The sequence below is a fragment of the Antennarius striatus genome, chromosome 7, assembly GCF_040054535.1.
Source record: "Antennarius striatus isolate MH-2024 chromosome 7, ASM4005453v1, whole genome shotgun sequence".
Classification (NCBI taxonomy): domain Eukaryota; kingdom Metazoa; phylum Chordata; class Actinopteri; order Lophiiformes; family Antennariidae; genus Antennarius; species Antennarius striatus.
Genome location: NC_090782.1, coordinates 26,091,462 through 26,108,153, shown reverse-complemented (window position 1 = coordinate 26,108,153; position 16,692 = coordinate 26,091,462). Strand labels below are relative to the sequence as shown.

The following is a 16,692-nucleotide window of genomic DNA, read 5'->3' as shown; positions in this document are numbered from 1 at the left end:
CTGATTACACGTCTGGGGATGCATGCAGCAAACGGATATTAAATCAACACAGCTTATTGCCACGCCGCTGGAGGAGCGGGGGCAAAGCGCCTCTGCAGCTCCCCCATAAACACTCCAGGCAGCACACAATTACATTTCTATGGGGGCTTGGGATGAGCCGGGCAATCTCCCCTTCCACAGCGATGATTAATAGTGATGGCCCCATAAATTGTTCTGTCTGAGAAATATATTGTGGCCGTGGTTTCTGTTGTTTTGCACTGGAAGCCGTGGTGCCTCTGAGGGCGGGGGTCGGGTAAGCAGTCAACACTCCAGAGCTGGACTCACCCCGCAGGAGAACCCGCTTCAATCCGTCCAACGGGGGCTCCGTTTGTCCATCTGACACGACTTAAGACCAAATAAATCAGATCTGGTGGCGTGATCTCGTTCTGGCTGCTCGTTTCTGCGGCTCGCTGTCGTCCACAGAGGGGGGGTTGTATTTTTAGCTGACTGGAGGACTTCGCTTCGGTCCCTCGGGCCATTTCCTGACGTCTCTCACTTGTCGTGCACACGGGAGACGTTCGCCTTCAAGGGCTCCTTCTTGTTTAATGGCTCTATTTTTAACCCCGGATGTCTTCCTGAACGTACCAGAGCGTTTTCATTGGCTAAACCCACTTCAGTGTCTCTAAGGCCAAACCTGAATGAAATCATGGCAAATAAATTACTTGGTCAAAAAATAGTCATTAGCAGAGACAAAGCCCCCCCTCCCCCCCGCCCCATCGCAGTGCTTACGCTTAGTCAATCTCTATATGAATGTTTTCTAGCATCCTTATGTGGGTCGTTGCGCCTGCAGACACAGACCATCATTACAGAACACTTCTGTGTGTTTCTCAGTCCAAACCTTTTCCAGTATGAACTCCATTGTTGCAGCACAACCTTTAGAACTCTCATAGATCCTGGACCTGGTCTGGACCCGAGTGGACCGGCTGGATCACGACCAGCTGACCGACTGTTTGGTCAACAAGTAAAAACAGTCATTTCAGCAGCAGCTTCGCTCAATGAAACTCAGAGTAAAAAAATCAGTGACACACACTTTACTTATCCGCATGATAAGTGCTATGGATTTAAACGTTAGCTTATTGATGAAGTGACTAAAAATGAGGAATTATGCACGCTGCCAAATGCCTGCTAAGCGGAAACTCCACAGCATTCAATCACGCTCTGTCCAAGAGCTCCGCGTGATCAATGGAGAACACAATCAGTTTTATTCTGCATTTAGCCGGAGGCGTTTGCAACTGCAGAGCAAACACAGCAGAGGGGAGCTGAAACCACCACACACTTTTGTCCTTAAAAAGCTGAGGGGACAAATAAAATGATTCATGACGTGAGAATATCCCCAAAACCATTCCGCTGTTTCTCAGAGTGCAAAAGCTTCGACTTGTCGGTCTCACTTTCACACCTTCCAAACGTCGTGTCTCACCTTCCTGATGCTGAACCAGAATGTCCGCCTCCAACCACTGCTGTGGTTCTCCCACATTCACACCCGCCTCACGGCAAAGACGTGAGAAAGGAAAGAGGTTTGAACTCCGGCTCGACTATTTCTTCCCGTTTGGATAATCGAGCCAGCGCAGCGCTGAGGACGCCTTCCTGGAGCGACGCCTCACGCTGATTCACACGATGCAGGTTTGGGTCTCCAGACCTTCTAGGACCCCCACTCTGAGAGATCCTCCAACACAAACAGATGTTAAACCAGAAGAAGCCGTGTCAACCATTCACCCCCTGCTGACTTCAATTTGTCAGAGCGAGGCGTTAGCGGCCTAACGACAGTAATGTGTGATATCGATCACACTAATGGCCGCTCCTTCTTCTCCTCACACAAATTATGCACAGCGGATGACAGCGTCTGAAAAATGTTGGCGCTCTTTGTTTTTGAGCTTCTCTCGCTGACCTGGTGTTCGGATCATGTTTCACACACGTTAGCGTGTTAAACGTCCAAGGAGGTTGGGTTCATTTGGGGAGGATGAGCTCACGTGTTGAGTAGTTCTGATTGTTATTGTGTTTAAATTCACGTTTCTGTCACCCCATTCAAAATGTTTGTTAGACGTCATCACGTCTTATTTCCTGACAGCAGGATGTGAGTATTTTGCATTCATTAAATTTCAGAGGCATGAACCAAACATTGCATGTATTATAAATGACATGAATTCCAATTTGCAGACTCATAATCTGTCAACATGCCACATGTCAGAGTTTCCCTGCAGCCTGAAATATTGCTCCATGCCTCATTACCCAAGTATTTTACATGAAGGATGCTGCATCTATTTTCTGGATGTACCTGCTGTTGAGCTGAAATATTTGTTTTAAATCCCCGTCCCATCACATCCTGAAACCAGTTTACACTGTTGTGTGTAACTGGGTCAGTCCAATGCGTGGCTGTTGAAACCAGACTGGCTAAAACGCTTCCTCTGGCCATGAGGAGAGGGTCCGTCTTTGTCTCTCTAGGAACACATTGCATGACGTGTCTCCATTCAGAGCTTTTACGTCAGGCGGAGAGGAGGTGATGTCTGCTACCATGGCAACGCTTTGACCAGTTTTTTTTCCCCATTGGGGACCATGACCCCATGTTACCAAGGCCGTGATACGCCCGGCTCAGGTTGTGTTGGTTTGATCTGAGGAACAGAGATGATTAGATTTACATGGAGGAGAACCCTCTGTTTAACACTTCAAAATCTATCCGGGAGGTGAGAACCCGGCTGGGTGCTGCCGCTCCATCCTCAAAGCCTGAGGTTCCACACATCCAACAGTCCTTGTCTTTTTATCAGGTGTATTTATGCTGTAAGCAAAAGCATTTTAAGGCTATTACCCACTCCGAGGAGACGCTGCACATCTCCCTGATGGTGTGAATCCATTGTGAAATGACACATTTCTTCCTCTGCTTTGAAAAAAAGGGTTTGAAGGGAAGCGGCCTCATCAGATATCTTTAGATTTGTGATTGATTCCCAAGCCTGTGAGCCAATTGTGGGACACGGTGGTAAAAGGGAGATAGTTAATTCTGAACTAATGCATTTCTCCCTGCATTTGAAAAGGGAGGGGAAAGAAAGCCTTTGAGGATAAGGAGAGAAATCATTTGCACTTATTCCAGCTTTAATGCCTGCACTGCTTCACTGTGGTGACGGCAGAACCATTTTGGAGCACTTCCTCTTCGCTATAGAGATTACTTTGCAGTTTGACTGCACAACATCCACCAACCACCCAAACAGACCAATCTCCTCACGCAAAATCAAATGAACAAACAAATCCTAATGGGTAGTTTGGCACTGAGTCACCGTGATTCACAGCTGCTTTACGGGTTTCACTACATAAAATCCAAAAGAGAAAAGTACTCCAGACATTCATGTAGAAATCCATTTTATCGTTAACAAACGGCCCATGTTTACGACTCATGACACAACCTGGACATTGGGTGTCTTATGTAACTGAGGTTTGGTAATCCAGTGATTTGAACAACACGTCATAACCGTCACTCAGTGAAATAACATGATGCTTGTGATGGAAGTGAATCCTGGCTTGGATTCAGTACGTCATTAATTTAAGGCGCTAACTGTGAGAGACAAAATGGTTTTATAGACATTTAAGTTGACAACCAGATCCAAGACCCAGATCCAACGTTATCTAAACTTTATGACACTTTACTGGGATGTGTCGTTTTTGTCCACACATTTTAGATCAAATACAGTTGGAAGCAAAACTGTTCGTAATGAAAAAAAATTGATTAACAAGATCCGTTCAGATGAACTCTGGTTGTTCCTTTGAACAAATTAATGTCTGAGTTGGTTGATATCGTGTTGTAATGAAAGGGGCGTGGCTTCTTCACGTCAGCCTTTTATTTCCGGATGTTTTTGTTGAAGGATTGAAGTTTGTTGTCATAACATGTCCGATAAACAATAAACAAAATAAAAACAACTAAATTATCAAACAAATCTAGATCCGTTCTAAACTTCCGACACAAACATAACAGTTTACAACAACACGTGACTGGCCAGTCTCAGGCACGTGTCTGACACGCGTCCTCTTTTGCGTGACGTAGTGACGTCGCCCTGGAGTACTTCCGGAGGTCACACAAGGAGGTCGTGGCTCCAGCTGGCCGGAGGTGGTGTGTGTGCCGGCCAATGAGAGCACACTCGCATGCGCCGCTCGGCTACCGGAAGTGACGCTATTCGGCTGCGCTGCTGCTTCGTGACCATTATCGCGTGCGCCGGATGTTTTCCCGGAGCGGAGCTGCAAAAGCTTTCCGGTAACGTGACTACAATGACGGCTAGCAGGGGAGAGAAGCTACGCAGCTAACCGGACAGGTACCGAGTAACGGGTCCGGTAACGCGACGCCAGAGTAACGGGATCCGGTAACGGGATCCGGTTCCGGTCAGACGGTTAACGTTCACAGGAGTGTGACGTCACGTTTTTACAGTTTAAAGTTTAATCTGTTTAAAAACGTCGCACATCCGCCGGACACACACTCTTCGACCTTCATCGATCGATCAGGTTCCCGGGGCGAATTCGGCTGCATGGCATCAATGAATAATCGATTAACAAAAACAACAAATTGAAACATATATTAAACATGCATTCTGATTTTTGTGTTTGCTGACGATCTATTTGTCTTTATTTTCCTCTGTTTGCAGCTAAAGCAGCAGAAGTGTTTTTATTTGTTACCATTAAAGAATTGTACAACGAATTTACGGTGACGTCACGTTTCGTGGAGTAATGTAAATAAAGTTTACTACGTCACCTCCCCTCAACCAATCATGAGCTAGTTAGCATTCGTAGTGGTAATCCGGGATTAGTTGTAGATGAAACTGGACTGGAGTGAAGGTGGTCAGAGCAGCAACAGTAAATACAGTCATGGGTATTTTACAGTTAACGATCAGTTCATTGATCAGTTCACTGATCAATTTACTGCTCTTTATCAGCCTTCAGGACGTCTCTGCTCGTGACCCTTTCTCGTTCTTCCGGTTCAGGTGGAATCTGGCCTCACTGTGTCGTTAATCCCAGTCCGTTTTTCATGTCTGACAAATGTTTTCAATTGTCTTGTGTTTTTCAGAATGGGGAACTTGACGTCGTCCCGCGCTGTGGGGTCCAGTGCCGCCTGTGTTCAGTATGTTCAGGTAAACCTGTGGGTTCTGATAGATAGATAGATACTTTACTGATCCCAGAGGAAATTGTATATATCCACTGCTCAGGCATTACATAACAAATAATACTGGATAAACACCAGGAGAAAAGGAAACACTGACATCACAGGACATACCGCAAGACATACACTACACTAACAGACAGACACATGCAGCACTAACAGGACTTATATACTAAACTATAACTAAAATATAAACAGTATAAAATTAAAATATAAAAATTAAAAGATTAAAATATAAACACCTATAAAACTAAATTAAATCCATTCAGGGGTGGCACGGTGGTGCAGTGGTTCGAGTCCCGCTCTGCGGAGTTGGCATGCTCTCCCCGTGTCTGCGTGGGTTCTCTCCAGGTTCTCTGGCTTCCTCCCACCTCCAGAAGCATGCTCTTCAGGTTGATTTGCCGTTCCAAATTGCCCGTAGGAATGAGTGTGTGTGTTGTGTGCTTGGTTGTATGTCTGTGTGTGGCTCCACGGTGCACTGGTGTCATGCCCGGAGTGTCCCCCGCCTCACGCCCTATGCCGCAGAGATAGGCTCCAGCTCCCCGTGACCTGCTGCGGCGGATATAGCGGGGGTAATCTGAAGATGACTGACTGACTAAATCCATTCAACCGCGTGCTGACCCCCCCCGCTCCTCCTGTGGTTCGTCTGTGATGTCTGTCATTGGAGTCCATTGATTTTCTGCCTCAAAGTGTTGATTTCCTGCTTTTTCTTGTGTCCCGTCACTAAATTCTAACATTTAAGAACTGTAATTTCAAAGTTGTTGAAATAAATGGACATTCCATTTTAAAAAAAATCTGTATTCCAAGAGATAAGCAGCCATATATAACCAATGTTATCTTGACTGACTTTCCAGGAAGTGGTGTCACAGAACTGCGTCGTGATATTTTCCAAGACCACCTGTCCTTACTGCAGAATGGCCAAGAATGTGTTCAATGAAATCGGAGCAACCTACAAAGTGATCGAACTGGATGAGCACAATGACGGACAGAGGCTACAGGAAACCTTAGCCCATCTGACGGGAGCCAAGACGGTGAGAGTTTAGATCAGTTTGAGGGTTCTGATGTGTTCTGATGAGAACAGCCCAGTCAGACCAAATGTATACATTCAATGAGTGTCTGAGTAATACTGATACTCCACTATAAAGTACACATTTTAAGCATGAATGCTATATAATACACACTATTAGGTTGATGCATGGCTGGAAGGAGTTTCTTTTAGAACGATTGTGCATTTAACATAACATGAATTTTATTTGTCAGCAGTGCTTAAATTTCTCTTGTGCATATACACAACCATCTACATTACATTTGAAGCTTTTGCTTTATTTTGCTGCAGCCTTATTGAGTAAGTCCTCAGTTGTTAAATGTTTAAGTGCTGGAAAGATAGACTTGTTATAAAATCTGGACATTTATGCTGCATTGAAACCCACGTTGGTCCACATTACAAAAGTCTGAGATGACAGTTTCACTCCTGTACCATACGTAATAACCCTGTGATTTTGGCGTTCAGGTTCCTCGAGTCTTCATCAATGGAAACTGTATCGGTGGTGGTTCTGATACCAAAGCGCTCCATCAGCAGGGAAAGTTGTTGCCGCTGATTGAAAAGTGCGCTCCCTGCTGCACTGCAGGTGGTGCCGAGGGCTCAGGCAGCGGGCAGTTCCAGCACGCCAAATGACTGACCGTCACTGTCGTCTACCTCAATGCATACTTAAATGTCTTCTGGACCTCACCTTAAAGCTCGTGTTTGTGTGAACATGACAGTATTTGGTATTTATTAAACTACGTTCAATACATTTTATTTGTTAAAATAAAGCTCTCTTCAGGTATGTACATTATTATTGCTGCCATCCCCCATGAAAACCAGTGAATGGTGCTGCTGTCCTGGTTCCACAACAGTTCTGAACAACAATGAGGTTCAACAACATCTTGGGAGTTCAGATTAATCTCATATTTTGTTTTGATTTTTATCATCAATGCATGCTGTTGGACCAGTTACGTTACATTAAAATAAGACATGACTAAAAAAATATTTTATTTTTTTTTAGTTTTAACATTTTCTGTATATCACGTGTTATCGATTGGACTGGCGTGTTTTTAGTAGACCTAATGGGTGGCTCATGTGTGTGTGTATGACTCTACTGTGCTGGAATCGATGAGTGTAAACAAAACAACACGTTTATTCATGCACTGAAGGAATATTGAATGTATGACTGACCTCTAATAAAGATTGGTGCTTTCTAAACATACGTTTAAACAGTGAGCGTTTCATTTTGAGGGTAGCCCTCACGGGAGGGCGGTATATGAATAAGGTCGATTGTGGAGACAGTGTCAGCTAAGCGTTATTTATACTCGCTGTCTTAAGCGTAGATATAAATATGTGTACATTTCTTTATTAGAAGTTCTAGATGTAATCTGACATAATTGATGTTGAATGCTCGTAGTAATCTCGCTCGGATGAATGAATGAACGCTCGCAGCGACTCTCCGGTGTACGCCGATCCTTAAATCCTGCACACCCGGACTGCCCGGTGACGTCAGAGGCTTCGTGAATTGGTTGGACCGGAGCGCTGCTACACTCGGATGCTAGCTGCCCGAACGGTTGGACCCGCGGCGTGAAGAATGGCAGGAAGCGCAGGAGAGTGGTGCCTGATGGAGAGCGACCCCGGGGTCTTCACCGAGCTCATCAAGGGCTTCGGTGAGCCGCAAGCTGCCCGATGCGGTGCTACAGCTAGCTACCGCTAGCTGCCCGATGCGGTGCTACAGCTAGCTACCGCTAGCTGCCCGATGCGGTGCTACAGCTAGCTACCGCTAGCTGCCCGATGCGGTGCTACAGCTAGCTACCGCTAGCTGCCCGATGCGGTGCTACCGCTAGCTACCGCTAGCTGCCCGATGCGGTGCTACAGCTAGCTAGCTGCTAAATTCTAACAGTGATGTTTACAGGGAGTAAATATACCTCACGTGACATTAATTAAACAGAAGTGACATGGACAGGACCGGTACATCCACTCTCCGACCGGTACCGGAGCGCCGGTGATTGGACACCCATTGCTAACGAGCTAGCATTAGTCAGCGTTCAAAACAGCGGCGCGTAAACACACGAGTCCCGGTGTTCGTGTCCGGTCCCCCCCCCCGGTGTTCGTGTCCGGTCCCCCCCCCCCGGTGTTCGTGTCCGGTCCCCCCCCCCCGGTGTTCGTGTCCGGTCCCCCCCCCCCGGTGTTCGTGTCCGGTCCCCCCCCCCCGGTGTTCGTGTCCGCCCCCCCCCCCGTGTTCGTGTCCGGTCCCCGGTCCCCCCCCCCCGGTGTTCGTGTCCGGTTCCCGGTCCCCCCCCCCCGGTGTTCGTGTCCGGTTCCCTGACTCTTGACTCTGTTGATCAGGATGCAGAGGCGCGCAGGTCGAGGAGATCTGGAGCATGGAGCCAGAAAACTTTGACAACCTGAAGTATGTTCATCCTGGAGTGATTGATCCGTGTTTTCCCTGGAGTGATTGATCCGTGTTCATCCTGGAGTGATTGATCCGTGTTCACCCTGGAGTGATTGATCCGTGTTCACCCTGGAATGATTGATCCGTGTTCACCCTGGAGTGATTGATCCGTGTTCACCCTGGAATGATTGATCCGTGTTCACCCTGGAGTGATTGATCCGTGTTCACCCTGGAATGATTGATCCGTGTTCACCCTGGAGTGATTGATCCGTGTTCACCCTGGAGTGATTGATCCGTGTTCACCCTGGAGCGATTGATCCGTGTTCACCCTGGAGCGATTGATCCGTGTTCACCCTGGAGCGATTGATCCGTGTTCACCCTGGAGCGATTGATCCGTGTTGATCCCCGGAGCGATTGATCCGTGTTGATCCCCGGAGCGATTGACCCGTGTTGATCCCCGGAGCGATTGACCCGTGTTGATCCCTGGAGTGATTGATCCATGTTGATCCCTGGAATGATTGATCGGTGTTGATCCCTGAAGTGATTGATCCGTGTTGATCCCTGGAGTGATTGATTGATGTTGATCCCTGAAGTGATTGATCCGTGTTGATCCCTGGAGTGATTGATTGATGTTGATCCCTGATGTGATTGATCTGTGTTGATCGGTGGTTCTGACCGGTAGCTGAACAGATGTGTTGTGTTCCAGACCGGTTCATGGCCTGATCTTCCTCTTCAAGTGGCAGCCTGGTGAAGAGCCAGCAGGATCCATCGTTCAGGACTCCAGGCTGGATCACATCTTCTTTGCAAAACAGGTGTGTGTGTGTGTGTGTGTGTGTGTGTGTGTGGTGCAGCATCAGAGTCACTCAGATCTTTAGTGATCGACAGGTAGTCGTCGGCTCATCTTCCAGGTGTGTTTGACGTGTTAGAGCTGTGGAGGTGCTCAGGATTAAGATCCTGGTCTTTCTTTCAGTTTCATGTGTGGGTAGAAAACTGGTGCCTGTAGGAAACGATTCAACCTGTCGTCCCTGCGTCTCTGAATCGATCCGGTGTTCCGGTGTGTCTGCAGGTCATCAATAATGCCTGTGCCACCCAGGCCATCGTCAGCGTTCTGCTCAACTGCTCCCATCCCGACATGCTGCTCGGAGACACACTGACAGAGTTCCGGGAATTCTCACACAGTTTTGATGCTGCTGTATGTTCACGGTATTTTTTACTTTTTTTTAAATCTTAAATCCAAAAAGTTTTTCCATACATTCCTACAGTATCCGTTTTCAATCATCTTCTATTTATGGCTTTGATCCAGGAAAACTAATGACCTTTCTTAACTTTGACATCACCTTTTGGTTTATAACTCATAGTAAATCATTATTTGTTATGACTTGGCTCGATAGTGATTTTCTGTTGGGTCTGTAGCGCTGACAGTTTGATCCTCTTACTTTAAAGACACGACCCATTCAGAGATAAATGGGTCCAGGATTAAACCCAAAGCAGAGCAACTTTTTCTGCTCTACAGACTCGTTTATTTCATTAAAACTACTTATGAGGGACTCACTAGATGTGCAGTATCACACCGTGGTCTGCAGACACCCACCTGGTTGGAGTGTGAGGATAAAATCAAACGTCTGACGTGAGCCGTCCAGCCTCTCATCTTTGAGGATGTGGCGGTTCTAATCCTGCTTCTCCTCTCCCCAGATGAAAGGTTTGGCTCTCAGCAACTCTGAAGTGATCCGACAAGTTCACAACAGCTTTGCCAGGTAAGCTCTGCCGGCTCCGCTGGAGACGCTCCGTGATCAGAGCCGGATTATTTTTAGCTCTTTCCAGCCCCGTCTTCTGCCCTCTTGTTGCTAAGGTACCGCTTCGCTTTGGTGAAACAGCCAAGTGTGAGCCGGGCTTCCCAAAAATAAACCTTTTGATAAATTGCAAATGAAAGAATATTTCCATCATGAGAAGTACTCCTAAACGTGGTGGCGCTGCCGGGGAGCATTTTGACTGAAGGCACAATCGTTCTTCTGGTTTTCTTTCTCTGGCAGTGGATTCTTGCCTCCCTACTCCTGGTTTTAACAGGCTGGGTCATAAATATTTATGTCTGATTTGTAGTAGGGATTCTTTTCTGTCTGCAGACAACAGATGTTTGAATTTGATGCGAAGTCATCGGCGAAGGACGAGGACGCCTTCCACTTCGTGAGCTACGTCCCGGTGAGCGGCCGGCTGTACGAGCTGGACGGCCTTCGGGAGGGACCCATTGACCTGGGCGAGTGCAACGCTTTAATTCCAACCCCTCCCTGTGAGGTTAGAGGGTGTAGCATGGGGGCGGCGCCGCAGGAAGGTGTTCACTCCTCTCCTCTTTCCCTCAAGGCGCCTGCAACCAGGACGACTGGATCAGCGCCGTTCGCCCGGTGATCGAGAAACGCATCCAGAAGTGAGCAGCTAGACGTTATCGTTGATAATAGACCAGAGTGGAGAAACTGATTTCCCCTCAGGGACATCGATAAAGGAAGTTTATTCTCTCTTTAGTGTCGGTGACATTTTCAGCCTTCTAGTTTGATTTATTGGAGCTGTATAGTTTCTTTAAAGCATTGATAGCATTGATAACGTTCCATTGGCTCCTCGCCGGTCTGTCCTGTCAGATTCTGTCCCACCTGTGTTTTAACGGGTCGTCCTGTCTTCAGGTATAGCGAAGGAGAAATCCGCTTCAACCTAATGGCCATTGTCTCGGACAGAAAGATGATTTATGAGAGGAAGATTGCAGAGCTCCAAACTCAGCTGACTGAGGTGAGTGTCAGCAGAGGAGCCAATCACAGCGAAGTGACGCTTCCTGTCACTTCCCCTATGAGGTCAGAGGTCGTGAAGTGGTGCTGTTCTTTGATTGTGGACAGATCTGCTGATCTGAGTTGAACAGACGTGTTTGAATGAAAGATCTAGTGTGTGTGTGGGGGGGGGGGGGTGGGGGGGGTGGAGGTACGCTGAGGGCTACTGGTGTGGTGACAGCTTTTGACCACTAGAGGCCAGCAAACACAAACTTACACAAATGTCATGTACGCAAATATCGTTTTTGCCTCACACAGGTTTACAAACCCAGTATATAATCCAGGATTAGAAGCAGAAATCTGAGGCTTTTCCATCTGGAATCTGCTGATGCATCCTTGAATTCTTTGTGTCCCTTCTGTTCCCAGGATGAACCAATGGACACAGACCAGAGCAGCACGTTTCTTAGCTCCATCCAATCAGAGATTGCCAAGTATCAGCTTCTCATTGACGAGGAGAACCAGAAGCTGAAAAGATATAAAGTGAGTTTGTGTTTTTGTGTTTTCCTGTCTTCTAAATCATTGCTGTTAACCCTCGAGGGAGCCCTGACCACACTTCACTTCATTTCCGTCATATGCATCCATTATTATCCATCTCATTGGATTTCATCCTGTTGCAGATTGAAAACATTCGGCGGAAGCACAATTATCTCCCATTCATCATGGAGCTGCTGAAGACACTGGCAGAGTACCAGCAGCTCATACCTTTGGTGGAGAAGGTAGCTTTTATTTGTTCCTTCTTTGGCTTTTCAGATTTAACTTAACTGCTAGTGGACCTGTTGAAGGCCTGGGGTGTGTTTGGGGCTGTTGGTCTTATTTTTATGTGGATGTCTATCATCCACCCTCAGCACTGAAAACATTTTTTCTTTTTTTTTCCAGGCGAAGGAGAAACAGAGCGCCAAGAAAGCCCAGGAGGCCAAGTGAATGCCAGCACACACAACACACACACACACACATATCGTGAGCGCTTCAGTCTCTCTTCCATCACTGAGCCACACGTAGATACTGACCATCGTTTGTCACATGACCTCCACGCATGGGATGCTCCTGCGGCTCTGGCCCCCTGCCCTCCATCCAGACATGAAGACGTTCACCAGGTTTTAGCAGAGACTCTCCACACGTCTCCATCAGCTCTAACGCACGATAGAAGGAAAAGATGTTCTCGTGATGCTCCGTCTTATTTTCATAATAAAAGTCCAGATGTTTGATGTCTTTTTGACAGAGGTGCTTTTCTTTTTCCTGGAACATCTCATCTTTTATTTTAAAGTAATTTGCAGAGGTTTGCTGTAAATGGGTTGTGGAGATCTGCTGCCTCCTGCTGGTGGAGCACAGGAACAACTACCATCCTCTAGTAGAAGCTGATCCTCCATCTGCTGCTCATTAACGTGTGGAGGTTATGATCAGTCTGACAAGATGAACATCAAACCTCCTCAAACTTCTCCCGTCTTTTCAAACCCGTGACCTTTGCAGAGGTCGAGCTGCAGCATCCTGATGATGTCATACAGATCCGACTGCAACAGGTCGTGTGTGTTTGGGGAGGCTTCCCGTTAGCAGTGTGTTGGTTTGTTCTGTTGTGGCCCGTCGTGTAAACCAGCTCACCACACTGGGTTTATAAAGTGGAGCTACGTGACGCACTTCGCCGTAGAAGACAAGCGACGCTTCTATTCCTGGCTCCAGTGTTTACACACACACACCTTAAGCACCGCTGGATCCCGGCCAGACGTCTGTTGCCAAGATCCGTCATGGCAACGAATGAAAAGTCAGGTTTTACTGCCGGGAGAGAGAACGGTATGTCCTGTCAGGTCAGGTCACGTGGACGAGCAGTCTTCCTCCTGACAGGTCCAGTTCTGCAGGTGACGACACACACCTGTGTGCCAGCGTAACACCAGTCATCAGGCAGCACTGGATGAACTGTAATTGTCAGATATGTAAGAATGCACATAGTGGTTTGATGACTGATGCAGATCCTCCAGTCGGGTGTGAACCTGAACCCAAGGGGTCTGTGAGGGGGTGTGTGCTGCGTGGGGCGGCATCGAAGGTTTATCAGTTTATTATACAGATCATTACACTGTCAGGTGTCTGAAAGGTGTTCTATTAAAGCAGAGGATCATCAGCAGACACTGGAGAGGAGTCGGTCTGTAACTCGTCCAAACCCGACCAATAACTTTATTGTTGGTCCAAACTGTGAAAGTATTTAAAATTCCACTGATGAAGTTTCAACGACTGAAGAAAAAGTAAAACACGAGGTTTAAAATCTGCAGCTTGAGCTAATCGCTAAAGTTGACTAGCTCACAATTTGTAACATTATGACCAACATTCTTTCATTCGGCGTGAAGGTCGTCACGTTGACCTCAGCCGACACTGGTTAGCCTCACAATGACTTCTGACACCGTGGAAACCTCGTAGTCTTGTATTTAGTTGGGCTTAAATTAAAGTTTGGATGTTGATGTGATCATGATGCTGGGGGGTCAAAGGTTACAGGATTAGTGCTAACGCTGTGTGACCTCCTTAAATCCACACGTTAGCCTCATGGTGTTACCACCAGCTTCAAAGGTCACAATCAGCCTGGAGCCGGTTGGAACCGATGACCCCATCCATCCAGAACAGGTCTGAACCTTCAGCCGGTCTGGAGCAGCATCAAGACTATCAACCACTGCTGGGAACGGGCTGGGGGGGGGGCAGGAGGAGGAGGACTGGTGTCAGTCAAGGTCCTCCAACTATTGTTAAAGGAATTGGTGACGCCATCTCACCGCCGCTCACGGAGGAACGTTAACAGAACAACCAGAGCCTTGTGTCCTAAAATGTTCCTGCTCCACTTTCTGTTGATGCAAGGTGCATGAAGCACGACACAGAACACATGACACGTCAGACAGGACAGCCTGTCCTGGAGGTGTCCCTCAGTGGGGACAAAGCCTCCCCAGGTCTGCCCCCCCCAACCCTTCAGTAGCTTTATAAGCTAATGTGACATGATAGTTCAGAATCGCTAAAATCTGTAACTAACGTCATGTGGAACTAACGTTCCACATGACGACCCATGTTTCTGTTTGATGCGTAAACACGGGACGGTATGCTAACATGCTAACACGCTAGCTGATCCATTCAGGGAGGGGTCGGCGTCCACGTGAGTGGATTTCACACTCAATCATTCAGAAATAAGAGTTTTGGAGACGAGTCGGCGTTAAGAACATTTATTAGTCGGCAGTCCAGCTGCTCAAACCTCAACACGACATGACAGCAGGTCAGGTCCCTCAGTCAGGAGATCTGAGTCATTCCAGGTGTGTAAACACCTGAGGTCAGGGTTCACAGGAGGTCCTGCTTTCACACCTGAGCGGTCAGCAGACACTTTACAATCATCACCAACGCTCTTCTCACGGCGCCGTGTAGAGGGTCTAGACATCAGCTGTTACAGAACCGCCCTGAACCCCCCCACCTGAACCCCAGCTGGGGGGGTTTGCTTCAGCCTACAGCGGCGCGTCACCTCCGGCCGCTTCATCCTAGCTTCATGGAGCTCTCAGCAGGATGGGGTGAAGCACGGCTTCAGGTCAGCGTTGGGGTATCTTCTCCTGAGCGGAGCCCTGAAAGAACGCCACCAGCAGTCCGTCCACGCGTCTGGGGGTGGACACAGGACTTCAGGACGGGACGTCTGGTCCACCAGGACCTCAGGAGGCGCCGTGGCTCAGCTGCCTGTAGAGGTCGGAGTGGAGGAACCGGGGGTAGGCGTTGTTCTCCATCAGGCTGAAGGCCTTCCTCTGGGCTGCCAGGAAGCTGCTGGCTGTGGGCCGCTGGAGGCTCTGCATGATGGCGTTCTTGGTGTGGAAGTCCAGGTTTATCTGTGGACACAAACAGCTGATGAGCTCCAGCCGCCCAGATTTAAAGAGCTGGAGGTCAGAAGTTCTCTGGAGGCTTCCGCACCTCTTTGGGAGCTTCGTTTCTAATGAACTCCTCGTAAATGCTGCTGGCCTTGGACGCCAGGTCTTTCTCTGACGTCTGCTGCCTGAAGTCCTCACAGGCCGTCCAAAACTCCATGTTCTCCTCACAGAACTCCGACTTCAGGAAGATATAGAAGGCGGCTTTTCCATCTGTGGGGGAGGGAGAGAGAAGGTTCACGTCTGGGCCGTGAGACGAGGATGAACGTCAGCCAATGAGCTGCCATTCACTCAGCACAGCGACACATTACCCACAATGCTCAGTGTGGTGATGACGCTTACATTTATTACTCAGCAGAGACTCAAGCGACTGCTCCCATTGGCTGACATCATCAGCGGTCGGCCTGAGGACCCAGAGAGTTCTAGATTAGATCAACTGCTGCAACCGCCTCATAAAAAACCACAGCGACGAACGACACGGATCAATAATCAGTTATAATCACGCCTACCTGTAAGGTCTGTTTTTCATGAGGCTGAAGATCGACTTGGAGGAATCCGTCTTCAGGAGCAGTTGTATTCTGTTCCTCCACGTTTTTGTCCTTTAAAGACAGGAAGTGATCAGTATTGATCAGTATTGATCAGTATTGGTGATCAGAGGCGTGAATCTCACCGCTGGACTTACTTCATCCCCTTCAGGTGTGTGATCTCCGTGCTGGGCTTCAGGTGCTCTCTCATGGTTCCTCTGAATCTCCTGCTCCGTCTCCTCCGGCGTCTTTATGGAGTGTGACCGGCGGGGGGCGGGTCCTGAGCGACAGGTCTGACGCCATTGGCTGCTGCTGTGTAAACAGACCAGCCTGTAACGGCTGGAAGGACTCGAGGCAGTGATTGGCTGTCGCTGCGTAAACATTCCCTCCTGCTTCCTGCATGACTCCATTTTTACGACTCTGAGGTGGAGGCGTGACGTCTGCGGCTCGGCCCTAAAAATAAACCTGTCGTGGAGCTCCTGTCTGTTCTCTCAGGTGCTTTGGCCAATCATCACACCTCAGAGGCTCCGGCCTTTAATCATTGAGACCTGGAGCTCCTGTCGGGTCCAGCAGACCCGCCGCATCACGACCTGCGACATTCCGACGCCCCGCTGGGGCGTGGGGGGCCGGCGCTGGTTTGTGACGGCGGAGTGTCGACAGCCTGGAACAGACATGATGATTTCATTATCCTGTCCCTCTAAAAACACTCCTGGCCTCTGATGAAGGCTCCATCGCATTCCTCCCCTTCTGACAGAATGAGAAACGTCCTGTTGATCAGCTGAAGTCAGTGCTGACCTTCACCGCTTCAGTTTCAGACGGGTTTCAGGGTCGCCGTGTTTCACAGAGCAGTTGGAGCTTCACATCAACCTGGAGATGTTCGTCCGTCAGGACTGACCATTTATAGCCAAGAGA

General features: G+C 48.3%; 3 protein-coding genes across 13 annotated transcripts; 2 read left to right on the top strand and 1 right to left on the bottom strand.

The window, feature by feature from the left end:
• The first annotated feature begins 4,143 nt into the window (after nucleotides 1-4,143).
• On the top strand, nucleotides 4,144-7,413 carry glrx2 (glutaredoxin 2). Of its 9 annotated transcripts, none has more exons than XM_068319443.1 (5): nucleotides 4,144-4,270; nucleotides 5,075-5,138; nucleotides 5,437-5,559; nucleotides 6,022-6,198; nucleotides 6,678-7,413. In XM_068319443.1, the coding sequence occupies exons 1-5, from the start codon at nucleotides 4,236-4,238 to the stop codon at nucleotides 6,840-6,842; spliced, it is 564 nt and encodes a 187-aa protein (XP_068175544.1). In that variant the 5' UTR covers nucleotides 4,144-4,235; the 3' UTR covers nucleotides 6,843-7,413. The 9 variants fall into 9 exon arrangements, with proteins under 9 accessions (XP_068175544.1, XP_068175549.1, XP_068175550.1 ...); XM_068319445.1 differs by having other exon boundaries at nucleotides 4,235-4,328; XM_068319446.1 differs by lacking the exon at nucleotides 4,144-4,270 and adding an exon at nucleotides 4,275-4,395.
• A 272-nt stretch (nucleotides 7,414-7,685) lies between these two features.
• Nucleotides 7,686-12,598, top strand: uchl5 (ubiquitin carboxyl-terminal hydrolase L5). 2 transcript variants are annotated; one of them, XM_068319440.1, is made up of 11 exons: nucleotides 7,686-7,861; nucleotides 8,541-8,604; nucleotides 9,293-9,398; nucleotides 9,653-9,778; nucleotides 10,279-10,340; nucleotides 10,707-10,837; nucleotides 10,942-11,005; nucleotides 11,256-11,358; nucleotides 11,760-11,873; nucleotides 12,011-12,109; nucleotides 12,270-12,598. In XM_068319440.1, the coding sequence occupies exons 1-11, from the start codon at nucleotides 7,786-7,788 to the stop codon at nucleotides 12,312-12,314; spliced, it is 990 nt and encodes a 329-aa protein (XP_068175541.1). In that variant the 5' UTR covers nucleotides 7,686-7,785; the 3' UTR covers nucleotides 12,315-12,598. The 2 variants fall into 2 exon arrangements, with proteins under 2 accessions (XP_068175541.1, XP_068175542.1); XM_068319441.1 differs by lacking the exon at nucleotides 8,541-8,604 and having other exon boundaries at nucleotides 7,726-7,861.
• A 1,969-nt stretch (nucleotides 12,599-14,567) lies between these two features.
• LOC137598855 (regulator of G-protein signaling 2-like) lies at nucleotides 14,568-16,091 on the bottom strand. Of its 2 annotated transcripts, none has more exons than XM_068319367.1 (5): nucleotides 15,939-16,091; nucleotides 15,766-15,855; nucleotides 15,599-15,660; nucleotides 15,303-15,469; nucleotides 14,568-15,220 (listed from the first exon to the last, which is right to left on the bottom strand). In XM_068319367.1, the coding sequence occupies exons 1-5, from the start codon at nucleotides 15,989-15,991 to the stop codon at nucleotides 15,050-15,052; spliced, it is 543 nt and encodes a 180-aa protein (XP_068175468.1). In that variant the 5' UTR covers nucleotides 15,992-16,091; the 3' UTR covers nucleotides 14,568-15,049. The 2 variants fall into 2 exon arrangements, with proteins under 2 accessions (XP_068175468.1, XP_068175469.1); XM_068319368.1 differs by having other exon boundaries at nucleotides 15,927-16,024.
• Nucleotides 16,092-16,692: the final 601 nt, after the last annotated feature.

Bases quoted from the DNA above. Each gene is read 5' to 3' on its own strand.
- glrx2 (XM_068319442.1), top strand. From the start codon at position 4,876: ATGGGTATTTTACAGTTAACGATCAGTTCATTGATCAGTTCACTGATC. The intron at 4,992-5,074 runs GTGGAATCTGGC...TGTGTTTTTCAG, and splicing joins TTCTCGTTCTTCCGGTTCAG to AATGGGGAACTTGACGTCGT. The intron at 5,560-6,021 runs GTTGATTTGCCG...CTGACTTTCCAG, and splicing joins TCCAGAAGCATGCTCTTCAG to GAAGTGGTGTCACAGAACTG.
- uchl5 (XM_068319440.1), top strand. From the start codon at position 7,786: ATGGCAGGAAGCGCAGGAGAGTGGTGCCTGATGGAGAGCGACCCCGGG. The intron at 9,399-9,652 runs GTGTGTGTGTGT...GTGTGTCTGCAG, and splicing joins ACATCTTCTTTGCAAAACAG to GTCATCAATAATGCCTGTGC. The intron at 12,110-12,269 runs GTAGCTTTTATT...TTTTTTTTCCAG, and splicing joins TCATACCTTTGGTGGAGAAG to GCGAAGGAGAAACAGAGCGC.
- LOC137598855 (XM_068319367.1), bottom strand. From the start codon at position 15,991: ATGAGAGAGCACCTGAAGCCCAGCACGGAGATCACACACCTGAAGGGG. The intron at 15,856-15,938 runs GTAAGTCCAGCG...CTGTCTTTAAAG, and splicing joins ACACACCTGAAGGGGATGAA to GACAAAAACGTGGAGGAACA. The intron at 15,221-15,302 runs GTGCGGAAGCCT...TTGTGTCCACAG, and splicing joins GAAACGAAGCTCCCAAAGAG to ATAAACCTGGACTTCCACAC.